At 37.1% G+C, this 17784-nt stretch overlaps 1 protein-coding gene across 4 annotated transcripts in view; it reads left to right on the top strand.

Moving 5' to 3' along the window:
* Positions 1-17784, top strand: part of NKAIN3 (sodium/potassium transporting ATPase interacting 3) — a 611410-nt gene that overhangs the window by 327168 nt on the left and 266458 nt on the right. For all 4 annotated transcript variants that reach the window (XM_086695770.1, XM_086695771.1, XM_086695768.1 and 1 more), the window contains exon 3: positions 6274-6354. In XM_086695770.1, the coding sequence (XP_086551896.1) occupies positions 6274-6354 (81 nt within the window). The remainder of the gene's footprint in view (positions 1-6273; positions 6355-17784) is intronic.

Raw genomic sequence — 17784 nt, 5'->3', positions numbered from 1 at the left:
TTAGCCCCCTTTATTGGCCAAAACAAACACCAGTAATGCCAACTAAGTTTAATCCATTTCAAACTAAAATTTTTGGAACACTGAAACACAGATGGTAAGTTACTACCATTTCTGACATCAAAGAATCAAAGAATTTAAAGAATTGAAAGAATTAATCATGCTTATGAAAATGGTTATGGTCAAGGACCATACAAAACAAACTCTCCAATGTCTATAGGCAAACTTCTAACTTCCGTGAATGGAACTCAAAACTCATTAAAACTGCTCCTTTGCTTATGCCCCACTCCCCCACCTCGCGCCAACCATGCTTAATGATTGTGTTTTCCAAAGACCACATGCTGTTTCTTGCCTCCTCTGTTTGCACACTCTGTAATTTCTACCTGGAATGCCCTAGTCCCCTTACCCTCTTGGAAAACTCTAAAATAGTGCTTCCACCAAATGGTCACCTCTTAGGAGCCTTGCCTGAGCATCCCACTCCAGGATAAATGCCTCCTCCTGTGCTCTTATGGATCCTGGTGACACTTTCCACCCTTGTACACTGCACAGCTACAACCCTTGCTACCAGGCCCATCTTATTCCATTCAACAGTGTTCTCCTGGCATGCCCATTGTTCCTATCCATTGCTGTGCTCTAGGTCTATCCTGGTATACATGAGGCTTTAAAGATGCTTAATAGTTGGGGCACCTGGGTAGCTCAGTTGGTTAAGCATCCAACTCTCAATTTCTGCTCTGGTCATGATGCCATGGCCTGGGATCGAGCCCTGTGTCAGGCTCCTCTCTCTCTATGGGGTACCTGGGTGGGTCAGTCGATTGAGAATTTGATATCAGCTCACATCATGATCTCACAGCTCGTGAGTTCAAGCCCCACATCAGGCTCTGTGCTGACAGCATGGAGCCTGGAGCCTGCTTCGGATTCTGTGTGTCTCTCTCTGTCTGCCCCTCCAGGGCTCATGCTCTCTCTCAAAAATAAACATCAAAAACAGAAGTTCTCTTTCTTTCTCCCTCTGCCCTTCCCTGCTCTCACTCTCTCTCTTTCTAAATATTTTTTTAAATATGTTTAATACTGTAATGAACAATTGATAAATGAATCAAAAGTTATTACATGAAATTATTTCATAGGATGGACTTGACGTTGATTTCTTATCTCAGAACACACCAACAATAGTTCAATAAGAGAAACTGGCCTTTCCTGCCTTGTTGATCTCAATCTGAGCTTAGCTGAGGATTTACATGATAAAATGATATATGCTGCTCTGCCTGCACCTACCATTAGCTGACTTACTCCTCATCTTATTTTTCTTTAAGAAATATAATGTTATGGACTCCTGCCACTGTATTTGAGGAAGCTCCACAGCAAGGTGTGGTATCTATCTATCTATCTATCTATCTATCTATCATCTATCTCTATATATCTATATCTATATCTATATCTATATCTATATCTATATCTATGTATCTATATATAATTAGTGGATACCAAGGTCAGTTCTAGGGTTTGAATGTACCTTTTGTGTTTCTTTGACCCTAGACAAGGAAGCAGAAAGCATATTGTTCTGGAATCAGCTGTTTCCTCCTGTTTACTCCTATATGAAATATTTTAAAACCTTACATAGAAATTCCAAAATGAGAATCTTCCCTACAATTGTTTAAACCTTTATTATTTCATGGGCAGTAATTTAATCAAGCAGTTCTAAATTAATTGAAGTACAAAAGCATTAGTTAATTTAAGTTTCTGAATAAATACTAACTTTGGAAATTAACTCAAAACTGCTTTTAAAAATTAGAAAGGAAGCCAAGTTAATTTGCTAAATCCACAGTTTAGTTATGGGACTTTTGTGCAATAGAAACTTGTGTAATTTGAATTGTTATATTAAAATTTTCCTGCTATGTCATCATCGTTTATTTATTTTTGGGACAGAGAGAGACAGAGCATGAACAGGGGAGGGGCAGAGAGAGAGGGAGACACAGAATCGGAAACAGGCTCCAGGCTCTGAGCCATCCGCCCAGAGCCCGACGCGGGGCTCGAACTCACGGACCGCGAGATCGTGACCTGGCTGAAGTCGGACGCTTAACCGACTGCGCCACCCAGGCGCCCCTCCTGCTATGTCATCATAAACCTCCTTCCTGAGCTACTACTCAGCATAACAGTTGAGAGTGTTAATTTTCTGGGGCGCCTGGGTGACTCAGTCACCTAAGCATCTTGATTTCAGCTCAGGTCATGACCTCAAGAGTTCATGAGTTCAAGCCCTGTATCAGGCTCTGCGCTCCCAGTGCGGAGCCTGCTTGGAATTCTCTCTCGTCTCTCTCTGCACTTCTCCTGTGCACAATCTCTCTCTCTCTCAAAGTAAATAAATAAATAAACATTAAAAAAAAAAGAGTGTCAATTTTCCTTTTAGTTGGTCCTATATTAAATCTCCTCCACCAATCTCCTCCACTGTGAAGCCTTGGGACATTTATTTCCATTATTTGTACCATAGTTAACTTCATATGTAAAAGTCTGACTCAGGTTGTCTTTAAGAATTACATTATGTAATGTATGTGACTTGCTTAACATAACCTAACACAGAGTAAGTGCTTAGTAAATGATTGAGCTGTTAATATACCTTTTTCTCTTTCTTTTTTTTTTTTTTTTTTTTTTGGCTTTCACTCTGCTTTTTTAGCCATTAAAATGAAGAGATAGCACATAACTCTCTTAAAGTTCTTCTGGAGATGAATACTAAACTCTAGAAAGTGTTAGAGCAATGAGTTCACAAGAAACCTTTTTTTTTTTAAATTATTAGTCTAACATATTGTACATAATACTGTGATACAATATTATACACAGATACACATGTGAATGAATGAATAAATGACCTTTCTGTCATTTGGAAAACAAGCTCAAGAAGTAAAAATAACTTATGTCATAAACTAATTCCTCAATGAGGAAGAAATAGGCTGCAAGACTTCCAAAATTCATTTCAAGCAAAAAACACTGAAATATCTTTGTAAAACCTTGAAATATCCAGGCTACTACTTAGAATAGATGGACATTTTTTTCATCTTACAGTCTTTGAATATGTAAATTAGGATTTAAAATATATGTACCCTGGGGCGCCTGGGTGGCTCAGTGGGTTATACATCTGACTTCGACTCAGGTCATGATCTCGTGGTTCACGAGTTCAAGCCTCACATCGGGCTCTGTTTTAACAGCTCAGAGCCTGGATCCTGCTTCAGATTCTGTGTCTCCCTCTCTCTCTGCCCATCCCTACTTGTACTCTGTCTCTCTCAAAAATAAACCAAACGTTAAAAAAATTCTTTTAATATATGCAGCGAACATAAGCAAAGTATAACAAATAAATAGGTAGATAATTATACAGAGTAATTTTTTATATATTGGGAAGTGGTTTCTATACTGCAAGTATATGTGTCTGGATGTGAGAATATGGGCATACTTCATGATAACCAAAAGGTATTTCTTAAAAATGGAGTCTTATCTTTTTTTATTCCTGTTTGCATTGATTGTAAATAAAATAACCTATGTCAAAAAGAATACATATGTTGTCCTAATACTTCCTGCCTAGGTAAATGCCTACGGATATGTTTATATTGCTAGAAACTTCTTTCTCTTTATCTCTATGTATGGACTTGCATCTCCAGTGCACGTTGAGATACGTAGTTTTCATCTCATAACAGTCCAACGTTCAGTCATACAAATAATCTTTGTTGTCAACAAACCAATATATTAGAAGAAAGACGCTTACAGTATTGTTTTTAAAAACCATGAACTTCGTATCACATGTAACACATCAGTTGCAAAATACAAAAGAAATTGTTATTCAAAAACATTGCCAGTGGCCTCATTATATAAATGACATAAATTTTTAGAAAACTGATAATTTGGTGAACTGGTCATTTTATAAGTTGCAAAATTTGGTGAAGTGTTAACTTGCAAATTATTCCGTAGTCCTTTTCCTAAAACCCTTTTGAAATGAAGCCTATCATGTAATACTTAGCTCAGCTCTGGAGTCAGACTGTGAGAGTTCCTCTCCCAATTATGACACTAAGTAGGTAATCAAAAGATTACTCTCTTCCTGGGTTTAGTGTGATGACTGAATAACGTGATCTGTATCAACTGCTTAGCGTAGTACCAGGAACATGGAAAGTGCTTAACACAGTACCAGGAACATAGAAAGCAGCAGAATAATAACTCATGTTATTGTTAGGGAATTTAGCAGCAGACACTTGGAGCCTACTCAGCCTGGTAATTTTATCTTTGAGAGTTCACAAATGACATCAGTGGTACAACTTGTGAGAGGTCCTGAATACACTTCTGTCACTGAGTTTGTGCTGTGATGTTAAAGTAGATTGGTTTTATTATGCATTCGTTATAACTATGGGTGGATTGTCTTTTCTAAAAGAATACCTATGGGCTTAAGTTTGTCTTCCTAATTATTAAGAATCGTATGGTTTTGCAGTTAATTTTGTTTATTTCCTTATGTTAGCCTTACTTTCTTTTATGCCCTTTCCTTAACCTTTGTATCATTGGCTTTTTTCTCATGACTTAGTGGTTTGCACTGCTCTCTCATTCTAATTGACTCATAATTAGATTAATTTAGAATGAAAAATGTAGATACCAGTGACCATCTTAAATTAGCAACAGCTTTGAAATTTGTTATGATTATTGTGACTTGATCAGTTTGCAAAAAATATACATTGAAGATGAAGTTTAGCTATTTTCAATAGTCATGGAACTATTTTTGCGGTTTTTAAAAGCGTATTTCAATGTACTTGTCACATTTTTAAAACTGCCTAACGTCATTCATACTGGAAGACTTTATTAACAGAAGATATTGTCAGCATCAACAATATCTACAAATGCTAAAAGCCTCACTATATATTTTAATTTGTGTTAATATTTGAACATATTTGCCACCTTGTCTAAATTTTCAGTGATTTTGGACCCCCTTAACTCATAACTATAATTGTATTATTCTTAAAACAAACAAACAACAACAACAAAAAACTCCTCTCCAGAAAGAAAAAAAGATGTATGGGATGTGACATCAAATGTATCCAATTAGAAAGCTACACAACTACATGAGATTATTTTGAAAGCCTTTTAAAAATCATAAATGACAGACACAAATTATAAATTTTGCAAGTAGTGACAGGCTTCTGATAAGGTTTCTAATGGGAACGTGGCTATTTTACACAGTGTTTAATCTTCATAATTGTGTTACTTGACACAGCATAGAATAAGTTACTTAGGTGATTTCAATATTTATTTTCATTTGACAATAGCATGGGATGATTAAAATCACTGTAGAAAGCAATAATTTAATCAGTATGTTGACTGAAGGAATTAACAATATATAGGCTTTTGTGGTAAAGTAAAATGAATGAGAAAAGCATTGTGTTGTGTTCCCACGGTAAATTCCATCCTCAGTCATCTAAGCTAATTCTATGTCAATTCTAGATTTCAGTTTCTTCATCAGTAACCAGGTGGTTTGTACCCTAAGACCCTCTGCACTGATGAGTCTTGATCTAAGGCTACCTTAATTCAGACTCACCAGTACTCTCAGGGAAGGCATTTCTTAATACATAATACATTGATAAAACCAATTAGTCAGTAAGGCAAGCATGTTTAGAGTTTGTTGGATGTGATTGGAAGGTATTTTCCTATTATGGAAATCTGTTGTTTATTTGCTCATTCTTAACCATATTTATTAATTTGGGGGTTTTTTAAAAATATTTTAACGGTCATATTTAACATAATTGTGTTGGAGGCATAGACGCGCTACTCATACTAAAATAGTTCAACAGGAAAGTGTGTTCATTTGACTCCCTACATCCATTTTCAAACATGCTCGTCATTCAGGGGTATGTAAGTGCTGAGTTTTGACTCACATTCCTAAAAATTTGACAGGTTAATATTATAACTAAAAGATAGATAGATCACCCACAGAAAATTTGCATAATTGTATTCCCTGGAAAAGCTAATACTCAGAAAACAGAAATCAAGTCAGCTCTTGGATTTAACTTTATCTGCAGGCCAGCAGAGCACTTTAAAAATAAATCTAGCCTTATTGGCATCTACTGAAAGCCGTAGAAACTATTGGATTTTTAATTTCCAGATCTTAGGGGACCTCATAAGGAGTAGTCTTTTCTGAGCACGCCCTGCTTCTTCCCAGAAGACTTAGACTTATTGACATTTTTATTATTGATTTATTTAGTATACATGCCTTTCATCTCTACATTTTTTTTCTCTTTCTCCCCCTTCCCCCCTTCTCTCTAGTACACAGTATGGACTGCCCTCTGGGTCACCTGGAATGTGTTCATTATCTGCTTTTATTTGGAAGTAGGTGGGCTCTCTAAGGTAAGTTTATCATGCTTTTAAAGTACACTTTAAAAAGAGAACACTAATAAATAATTATTATGACCATATATATGTATATGTATATCTATATATCAAGACAGAGAGAGAAATCTAAGTAACATTACAAATGGAATACTAATCAAAAATCAGTTTGGATACTGATCAGGAAAGAGTGATCTTAGAAGCGCGTTAATTTAATGAAACTCCACAACTGTAGCTTTCTGGTTTGGTCTGTTAAGCTGTGGTAGAACCCAGCTTCTAGTGTATCCTCATGTCCTGTTGAAAAAGGCCTAATGTCATGGTGACAAAAGCCCCAAATGTTAATTGAACAATGTTTTTGAACATTCTTGTATTTAAAGTGGAAAGGGGGGATTGATGAAAATGTTGACGTAACAGATATGAATAGCAATCTGCTATCTTTGCTTGAATATTGATTGTGGGGGAAAAAAAAGTTTGACAAAGGCTAAAATCCTTACATGTCAAGTGGAGGATACATTTCCTAACTACTAAACACGTCTTGAAATTCTGGTTAAGTAGAAGAGAGCTGTCTCCATGCAACATGATACCAATGTTATTTCTGTATAAAACTAGTGTCAATCGAGCACACATTTTTCACTATGACTCCTACAGAAACATCTTTTGATTCCCATCCAAATGGAAGAGCATCTTGGGTGAAGCTTCTAGCTGTGTTTCTCAAACATGTGTTTCATAAACCAGAACAATTTTTACTTGTAGAAATCATAGAGAGGAAAGGTAACCGTATAATTACAAAAAGAATGAGAAAGCTGTATTTTTTTTTCAATTTCTCATTATCAACTCTATTAACTTGTTCTATTATATCATAGTTTGAAATCTAATGAATAACATAATGGTCTTCTGCCAGCATTTGTGGTTTTAGATCTTAGAAAATTTGCACTGACCAGCAGACTCTTAAAGTTGTCAGGCTCCACTGAAGATCCATATGGTAACAAAGAATTTTGTTACCCTGAAGGGTTTTCCCCCCGGAACCTCCACAAGTGGTTAGTCTTTATTCTACATACACTGTGATAACCTTATAATTAGAACTTGTCATCATTTTCTCACATTGGCAAATGTATTCGGGAGCCAGAAGTGACATTTCTAACACTGACTTTTATACAAATGCACAAGCATCTACCTTTAATATTTGTGCCATTAATCACATTTTACCTCTAATTTTTAAGACAGAAAAAAGTATTTAAATCAGTGCCCAGTTATCTTCTATAGCATGCAGATTATAAAGTAATTTTAAAATGCAAATTTTATGAATATAATAATTGTGAATAATAAGGTAAGCAGAGCATTTTTCCAACCATGGCATTTTGTATCTTATAATTTGGTCTATTTAAATCATTAGCGGGTAGTAATTCTCTTCTATTTGCTTCCATATAAACTGATTTTTGAGGGGAAAAAATAGACCAGAAGAAATGTGTCTTATGGAATTGGCATCATGATGTGCTAAAAGAAAACTGAATTTTAAATCCTAAGTCTTTTATTCAACTCTTGTCTTTAACAATTATTAACTATGGGCCCTTAGGCAAATCATTTAACCATGCTAAATCTCTGTCACACATAAAAATAGGATCAGCTCTGCCAATTGAGCATTGTTTTAAGCTCATCATTTATGGTAACTCAGGTAAGCTTCAAAACAACGCTATGAATTGATAAAAAGATAATATTAGCACCTGTTGGTTCCATATAAGTGTGTTTTCGCTCCTCTGTTCAAGGTTACTTTTGTGAACTGATTTTTGTGACTGCGTTTCTAATATCAGTATGCCTGTCAGGGTTTTTTTTCTTTCTCATTTCTTCCGGTGCAAGGTTAAAAGCGATGTATGTACTAGTCCCGGTCACTCATTTTATTACCCATTCAAATGGCGTTAGGCAGTCAACCAAGTATCCTAGGTCGTTAAAAGGATAGATGACTCCAAAATGAACATCCTAAAGATTTTCTGTTGTTCTCTTCCTATTAACTGCCTCAAAGGCTGGTAATATTTCCCTAGTTAGCCACAGTTTAGCCTCCGTTGCAATCTGTAGGACATCTATCCTGAAAAATAGAGACAAGTTAAGGACCCTTGAGAAACGCAAGCACCACTGCTACCCTTCCAGATTGGACTCCAGTTTTTATAAGAAATTTCTTGTCCCTGTGTGCTGGTATATACTTTCTAGAGCTCTCCATTTCTTGCTAGTTCGTGAAGGCGTTTCATGGCATTACTCACTGGGATAGATTAAATAGAAGTCTTCTTTCACCTTGATTTTTCCCCAAAAATATCCACTCTAAAATAAGGAATCTTTTCCCCAAAACTGGATTCAGATGAATTTCCACAATATCTCTACCCGGTGTTATTCCAGTGACAGGAACCACCTAGCCATTCTCATTAACTACTAGTGCACGTTATTGTGCGCATGAACCATCATCCATCTGGCCTGTTATGATTCTTGATTCCAGCATCCAGACATTCCTTTCCTTTTCACTCCATCTGCCAACCAGCTCTGTATCATGTGTTTGTCACTGGTCTTGAGGGTCCTGATTCTCCTCAGATCTTCCAGAACTTGAAGGAAATGGATGTATTGTTTACAGGGAATGCATACATGTATGGTGAGGTCAGGGATGATTGTGGGTCTGCGTTTACATAATCTCCTGGAGCTTCGGTTTCCTTTTGAGGAAAACCACAGCACTGTTTTTACTTTAAATAAGATAATACATATAAAGGACTTAGGATCTTGGCATAGAATGAGGTTTCTGTAAATAGTCGTTCTCATAATTGCCATCAACATCATGTTTATTATTATTGAAGAAATTAGCAGACATCATGATTCTCATCCTGAAACCTTAGGGACATATTATTACTATGTGAGGAGCTGTGAAGGGGAGAAAATGTTGGACTGAATGACTTGTTTACAAAATATGTACCAGTCCCTTGTGGTGGGACTTCTGACCTGCATATTAGCTTCACAGCTGTAACACTATTGATTAAATCCTTTCCTTCAACACGTAAATGGCTTTTTTGAAATACTTCTGCAGCTAGATTCTCCCTGTGTCCCTACTGTTCCCCCTAGGAGAACTTTATGCATCTTTGGAAGTCTCCACGGCTGTTTTTCTGCCATACTTTAAGATCACCCAGGGCACAATTAATAAGTTATTGCTGCTTCTTTGGAAGTTGCAAGACTTGAAATCATTTTTTCCACCCTAGGAATACATTCAGAATATAAATATTAAAACTCAACTCATTTGCTACATTTAAAGAGACTAAAAAATAAGTTATGTTGAGAACTCAGGTTGTACTTTCTTTGTAATTCCAAAGGAGTTTACGCTAATGTCTTATGCCAGATTTTGGATTACTCTAAATTGTACAAACTTTCAGCTAATATTTCTTTTATTCAACTCTTTTCGAATGTGTAAGTGGTCCTAGCGAATTTTGAGTGGGTCCCATTCTCATAAAATTCAGAATGTGTATAATTGGCATAATTTAGACATAAAATGAATATAAACAAATTATATGAAGATTTATCTTATTAATCATGTGCTTTGATCAAGGGCCTTTCAAAAACTTATAAACAGGGCATGGAAGAGAGAGAGAGCCTAAACTTTACTGATTTTTACTCTGTGTAGATGCTTTATATTGCCTTCACATAGAAGGAAAACCTACCTTCATTTGTTTCTCTATATCGTGTTCTAATGACTGCACTTTTTTCCATCATGACCTGATGTGTAGGTGTTTTGATTCTTAAGGAAATTTAAACCATTTCCCCAAATGGCAGTAATAGCACACTTTGTATTATTTTTTTTTACTTAAATTGTCACCATTCGCTCATAAGGGTCCTCTTCTTTTGTGAGATTCTTCCACTGAATATTTCACCTGAGCAGCCAGGCAAGATCAATGAGATAATTCTTCTTTTCAAGGCTCACTCTTATTACCTAGCCTGAATTGTTCTTCTGTGCTTACTGGAAAAATTCTCTTTCTTGCCCAAGATTCATTTTCCTTCAAGGTTGAATTCTTCCACTAACTTTGGCTTTGGACAGGCACTTTCAAGTAGAAAACTTTTAGAGTCAATTCAGAGTTATGTACAGGAGCAATTGCTTAGGAAACAGAACTTCACTTTCCTGTGCCTGCTTACAATCTCTCCATTATTTTTTATAAACAGCTAAAATATTGTTGTCTCAAAGAATTCTTTTTCTTCTGGCAGTTTCAAACTAACTGATGACAGTTTCAAACTAAATCAGTGATGTACAGTATATTTCTTTTGTACTTAAGCAAATACAACATACTGAATCTAGCAATGAATATTAAACTTACATTTATCTTTTCCTTTTCATGATCTCTTCCTACCTGGACATTTTGCAAAACGAATCTTGAAATACGATGTTTATAGAGGGGTGAAGCTAGGGCACGAAATATCTTTATTTGAGAATAATGTGGCAGCAAATGATACAATAGAATCCTAGAAACCCAGCAAAATTATGTCTACATTTGGAACTGCCAGAATGGTATATCCTGTTTGGTATATCAGGAAGTAAATGTCATATCTATATCAATGAAACACTTTGGGAAAATGCATAAACTCTCTCAGCTCACTAGAATAACAAAATATTTCAGGATCTGAATTAATATATTGTTACATACTTACCCTTCTATCCCGAAAGAATGTTTTTGTCTGTAATATCGGCCAGGGGGATGTGGAGGCGGTGGGGGATATCTGTCCTGTTATTAAGGATTAATAAAGGAAGAATCATCACAGTCTACTTCCAGGCATTAAATTGATAAAAGACTCAAAGACTTGCAGATGTTTATTTTCATGGTCGGTTCCTTATGTCTGGTTCATCTTTTATGTCTAAACTCTTTTTTTCCAAAATAATACAATTCTGTCCTTTAAAAAAAATAGCAAAGCAGCATAAGTATAGGTATGCATTTCTTATTCCAAAAGACTTAAACTACACTTTTTTCTTTGATGTTGATCTAAGTGAACACAACTTCTTAAAACAGCATCTTCAGTGTCCTTCCTTGTATGGGAGGATCATTGTTTTCCTCTCTGGCTCCATTTCCACATAAAGAAAACGATAACCACGTTTAAACTTAGTATTCCGTTTTTCACAAATTGTATCAAATGCGAATATTTTGAAAACAGTTGCTCTAAATTTATAATTTGCCACTCTGTTAGAGTCCAATGACACATACAAACCATAACAAACTACTAAATAAATGTTGCAGGGTGGGTAGTGTTAGGAGTTTGTAATCAGAAATTTATGAGATAATCCTATGCCCTTCCGTAAGGGTTCAAATAGGTTTTTTTTCGTAAAAAGGAGATGAATATATCATTATATCAACAGTAGCTCTGTTTATTGCAGTATGATTAGAGTAGCTGTGTGGAACAAGGCCCATGCAAATATAACTGAAAAACTACACAGAAATTTGTCATCTCTATTGTTTATGTTTTATAATTTATTCTTCTTATAGGGAAATATGCCTGAGATCAATTTTCGAAGAAGGGTAAACATGGTACCTGTAGATCTAGTTTATTGTCTCAACTCATTGGATTTTTATTAGGAAATAGTTGTATTTCTTTAGAATAAATGCCCTCTCAACTATTTTGTCTCAAACCCTATTTCCAGTCCTTATTATATTCTGTACAGATTCTGTAGCAGATTCGGTTGTTAAAAATTAGTCTCATGTCTGATTCAAATCTGTTCTCCCCTCACCAGAAATGGCCATGCTTAAGGCCTTCACATACCGCGCCCCTCCTCCCCCACTCCTCCCTTGTGACTCTGCCCCTCTGGGAGAGGAGACAGGAAGTAGTCAACTTCTTGTATAGCCAACCTATAGCTGATGGTGGAGGTTGCAAAGATTGCTGACCTCATGCTGACCTTCATGTTTCAAGATTTTGCTAGTGGCCTCTGCTGATGTGACAATCTTCAAATATGCCTAATTCTTCTGAAATTCGATTAAATGGTATTTATTTTTAATAAATCTATAATTATTCCAATAGATGTAATTTGTTAAGCAAATGCTTACATAAGCCATTCTGAGTTGACCATGCCTGCTGAATTTCCATGTAGCCATTGTTTTCAAGAAAATTTTGGTGCTGGAAAGAAACCACACTTTTACAGCTTATACTCAAATGCTTTGCCAGGTTTTTAACAACTGTTTAAAGTAGCTGCTGCAGAATTTTTGATGCAGTCAGTTGAACATAAGACCATTTTAGAACAACGTATAGAATGAATAGAACATGAGTAAATGCCATTAAGATTTTGGATTTTCTTGCTGTGATGTTAATTAGTTTGTTTTGAAGACACGATCTCTTTGTTAGGAAATGTCAATTAAGAATACAATCTTGGTGATGAAGAATTTCAGGTGACATTTGCAGTGTTCACAAGATTAAAAAGAGAGCCTGATTAGTTGCATTTGTTTACTATTTAAAACCAGAATAGCAGCATATACCATGGTGTAGTTTTATAAAATAAAATAGCACCACACAGCCCAATTATAACCAATGAACATTAAGCTGAAGGGCCCCATACACACAGAAGAGCCTACGATAACAATTGCTCAACACCACTCTCAGATGAAGGCAATGACAAGTCATTTACATGCTTTGTATCAAGGTTTCCTATGTAGCCTGTGGGGTGAGAGGAGGGAATCACAGATAACAGTGATAATATCTAAAAAGTTCTCTTTGCACAGAGAAAGTTTCTCTTGTGCTTTGATGGTATGAGGAATTATGGGTCTGCAGCCTCAGACTGATCGGGTCTTGAACACAGATGGCCCTAAAAGTATCTGTTCATTGATTTGTCATGGCAGCCACTGGAAGCCCAATGTTGTCCCACCAGCTGCCATAGCACAAAAGTTCTGGATCCCTGGCTCAGAAAGGATAAGCTTGAGAATGCAAGATGAACAGAATGATAAGGGAATCAAGCCAGATATATAGAAGATGTGAAAAATGATTGGCCAAGAGATTAGTGTCAAAGATGAGAAGTAGGAAGGGAGGTATGTTTTGCTTTCTCTTGACCCAGGTTGTGCTAACAGAATGACAATTCAGAAATCCTTGTAATGACATGCCCTTTGGTGTGAAAGTCCTTACAAGTCATGTCTGCCCACCAGCAGGGCTGACTGGGATGTTGGCTGCAGCATGCACCTGCCCAGGGAAAAGAGTCAGGAGGCATGAGCGATTTCAGCCCTCCTTGTCCTCTCTGGGGACTGACAGAGAGGAGAACAGAGAAAAAGTGCCCGGAGCAAAGACTGCCCAGAAGATGAGGCAGAACTGGCTGTCTGCACAGATTGCAGAACAGAGGCTCAGGAAGACAGAATGACAAGGGCATGAGAAACAAGCATCCGAGTGTCTGGTAATCACGGATGAGGCTGTATCTCTTACACCCTTTGGAAGTTCTCAGCATTAATCACCCTTTGCCTGTTTCCTGACTTCAAAATAACAGAAGTGGGGTGCCTGGGTGGCTCAGTCAGTTAAGCGTCCGACTCTGGATTTCGGCTCAGTTCATGATCTCATGGTTCATGAGTTCACCCCCACATCAGGCTATGTGCTGACAGTGCGGAGCCTGCTTGGGATTCTCTTTCTATCCCTCTCTTTCTGCCCCTCCCCAGCTTGCTCTTTCTCTCTCTCTCTCTCTCAAAGTGAATAGGTAAAAACTTTTTAAAATTTTTTAAAAAAGAAAGAAGAACAAGTACAGTGAAATACAATATCCAGTTGTGTTGATAGGAATCCTTAGTGCTCTTGTGTGCTAAAATAGGCACATGGAAGCATCTAGCACTCTGGACAACCTGAAAGGTTGGCTCTTTGGGGGACTTTCAGTTTACTACAAGAACCAGAGAGAATATTTCATATTCAAATAAATAATAAAGCTAAATAAAAGACATTAAAGAAGTAATTCTACTTTATTCTTGTAGAAGCTGGTTTGACTCAAGCTTTCTTATTTATGGAATCTGATTATCAGTAGCTCTTAATTTCCTCAAAGTATAGAAACTTTAAAAGCATCCATTTCTAAGATGAAAATTAGATGGACAAAAATTGAAGGAAATGTAGATAACTGAAAAGATGAAGGATATCCATTTGTTAAATTAATTGACAAATGGGAAATCAACTTCTATGAAAATCATTTCATTTTCCTAATTTTCTAGTTGTTCAACTGTGTTCATATAATTATGCTCTTGTTAAACCAATGGTGGCTAAAGTTTCTGGTTACCTTCCATTATCTATTCTCTCCTCTTCTGATGAAGAGCCAGGGAAAACCTTGCTTTCATTTCAGACAGAAGTGCATTTCTTTGTGTCTGTAAGAGTAGGTGTGGTCCTGTAAGTTCTGGCCACTGAGATATAAGTGGAAGAATTATCAGGACTTCTGGGAAAGCTGCTAAGCAACTAATTCAGTTTAGAAGCAGACCCAAACTTAGTGATTTAAAGAATACAAATCCTGGGGCGCCTGGGTGGCTCAGTTGGTTAGGCATCCGACTTCGGCTCAGGTCATGATCTCGCGGTCTGTGAGTTCCAGCCCCGTGTGGGGATCTGTGCTGACAGCTCAGAGCCAGGAGCCTGCTTCAGATTCTGTGTCTCCCTCTCTCTCTGCCCCTCCCCTGCTCGTGCTCTCTCTCTCTCTCAAAAATAAATAAAAACATTAAAAAAATTTTTTGAAAGAATACAAATCTTACACTTAATACAAATCTTACACTTCCTCTGTAGGTCAGAAATCCTACATGAGTCCCACTGGGCTAAAATCAAGATGTCAGATGGCTACTGTACAAAACAACATGAGGTTCCTCAAAAAACTAAAAATAGAACTATGTGGTCCAGCAATTCCACATTTTGGAATATATCTGAATGAAATGAAATCACTATGTCAGACATATCTGCATCCCCATGTTCATTGCAGTATATAAATAAGTAGTATAAATATTATATCTCATGTCAAGACATGAAAACAGCCTATGTGTCCACTAACAGATGAATGGCTAAAGAGAATGTGATATATGTATGTATGTATTTGATGTGTGTACACACACATATACACACACTGGAATATCATTCAGCCATGAAAAAAAGGAGGAAGTCTTGCCATTTGTGACAACATGGATGGACCTTGAGGGCATGGTGCTAAGTGAAATAAGTCAGACAAAGAAAGACAAATACTATATGATCTCACTTACATGTGGGGTCTAAGAAGATCCTCACTTACATGTGGGGTCTAAGAAGATCCCTCATAGATACAGAGATCAGATTGGTGGTTGCCAGAGGTCCGGGGTGGGTGTGTGTAGGGGGATGGGTGAAGGTGGTCAACAGTTACAAACTTCCAGTTATAAAATAAATAAGTTCTTGTTATGTTATATACAATATGATGGACAGTAGTATATTGAACAGTTGAAGTTGCTGAGAGAATAGATCTTAAACATTCTCACCTCAAAAAAATTTTATAATTATGTGAGGTGATGGATGCTAACTAAATTTATCATTGCAATCATTTTGCAATGCATACACCTATCCAATCATCATGTTGTGCACTTTAAATGTATATAGTGTTATATGTCAATTATACCTCACTAAAATTAGGAAAAAATAAAATACAGTCAAGACGTCAGCAGGGCTATGTTCCTTTCTAGAAGATCTAAGGGAAAATCTTTTCCATCTCTTTTCCCGCATCTAGAGGCTGCCCACATCCCATCTTCCATCTTCAAAGCCAGCAATGACAGCCCAAATCCTTACTGTGGCATCTCTCTGATTTTCGGCTGCCAGGAACAATTCCCCTCTTTTAAGGACTCATGTGATTCGATGGGGCCCACCTGAATCATACAGGCTAATCTCAGCATATCAGGGTCCTTCACATCAATCACATCTGCAAAGCCTTTTGGCCATGGAAAAGTACCATATTCATAGGTTCTGAGCATAAGGACATGGCCATCTTTGAGGGCCATTATTCTGCTACTACAGTGATGGTAGCCATCTTGGAGCATGAGGTCACCCTGCGGATGTTAACCAAGAAGGAGAAAAATAGAATAAAAAGAAAAAAAGGAGCCTTGGGAACCTAATAACTCTGTGGAGTTTTCATACTAGCCCTGAGATGCCTATGTCCAGAATTCTTTTATATTAGAAAATGTGTTTTAGGGCTTGATATATACAGCTGAAAATAATGTCTAACTAATCACATAGAATTCTATAGCCAATTTTACTTAGTATTCACTTAGGTCAAAGTACTGTGCCAGGCACTAGGGCTATTTTCAGTTCTTGCCCTCATGAAATGTTCTGTATCAGAGGTAAGACAGACATTAAATGAGTAATAATAAGAAAATGTAATCAGTGTTATGTTAACGAAGGAAAAAGAACAAGGAAACATAGAGCAGGGAACATAGCCTTCACCGTGATCAGGAGAGGTTTCCTAAGGAAGGTGGGATGAAGATTGTACACATTTAGTGAAGGACAGCATTACAAGTACCTCGCTGACCTTCACAAACACAGATGCTGTTATTGACCTACCATAAGTGAGAAACATGCTTTGAGTTGCCACCTTTTAAAAAATCTCCTAAAATGAATTTGCGTCGACCTGCCCACCTCCACCCACCTCCAGCCCACACTCTTTTCCCAGCCTCTCTTCTGGCCAGCAGACATTGGCGAGACAACTCCAAGGATTTACATGTATCAGAGCCAAGGTCACTACCTTTGGGAAGTGATCTTATAGGGACATGCTCTAAACAAGTGAGCTATCAAGTTACAGACCATGACTACCAGTGTCCTGGAAATATCTGTCCAGGCAGATACAGCTAGGAGAAAAAGCCAGCATGTTGGGGATCCTTTTGAGATGATCTGGAGTTAATTTCCCTGAGCATAAATAGACAAACGTGGTCCTCTAATATAAGACTGTTGCACAGCACAACTGCACTATTTAGCTTAGAGCCAGTACCGATTCAAAAAGTATTTCAAGGAACGATAAATATCCCATGTATGCTACTGAAAGAAAACATGGTGTTAAGATGTCCTTTCCAAACAAGCACTCTATCCCTACTGTTACTTTAGCAACAAAAACTCAATTCAGTTAAGCTGTCTCGAGAGTTGATTTCACCGTTTGCAGAGCAATAAACAATGGCATCATTTCTACATGGTCCATTTGATGTTTTAGGTTGTACATATATCTCATCATTTTATTCCTTCCTTGTAATAGAATTAATAGAGAAAACACTTCCTCAGTATATTGGAAGTATAAGGGGGGCATTGAGGCTATTTTAAGTGTTAGTTTGAGAAAATACTCTGTCCTGCCTCAGGACAGCATAGGAAGCAGAAATGCTGATTGTGTGTAGTGATTTGTGCTCACCATTAACTGAGATGCTGAGACAAAGTATTATTATTTCCTCTTTGAAATTAATCTTATGTGCCAGGAGTAGGAATTTCTCTTCTGTATGAAAGGCAGGCAGGCTACTGGTCCCT

The sequence above is a fragment of the Puma concolor genome, chromosome F2 (assembly GCF_028749965.1).
Source record: "Puma concolor isolate L17-30 chromosome F2, mPumCon1.1.hap2, whole genome shotgun sequence".
Classification (NCBI taxonomy): Eukaryota; Metazoa; Chordata; class Mammalia; order Carnivora; family Felidae; genus Puma; species Puma concolor.
Note: the sequence above shows the minus strand (reverse complement) of the source record. Positions and strands in the feature narration are given on the sequence as shown.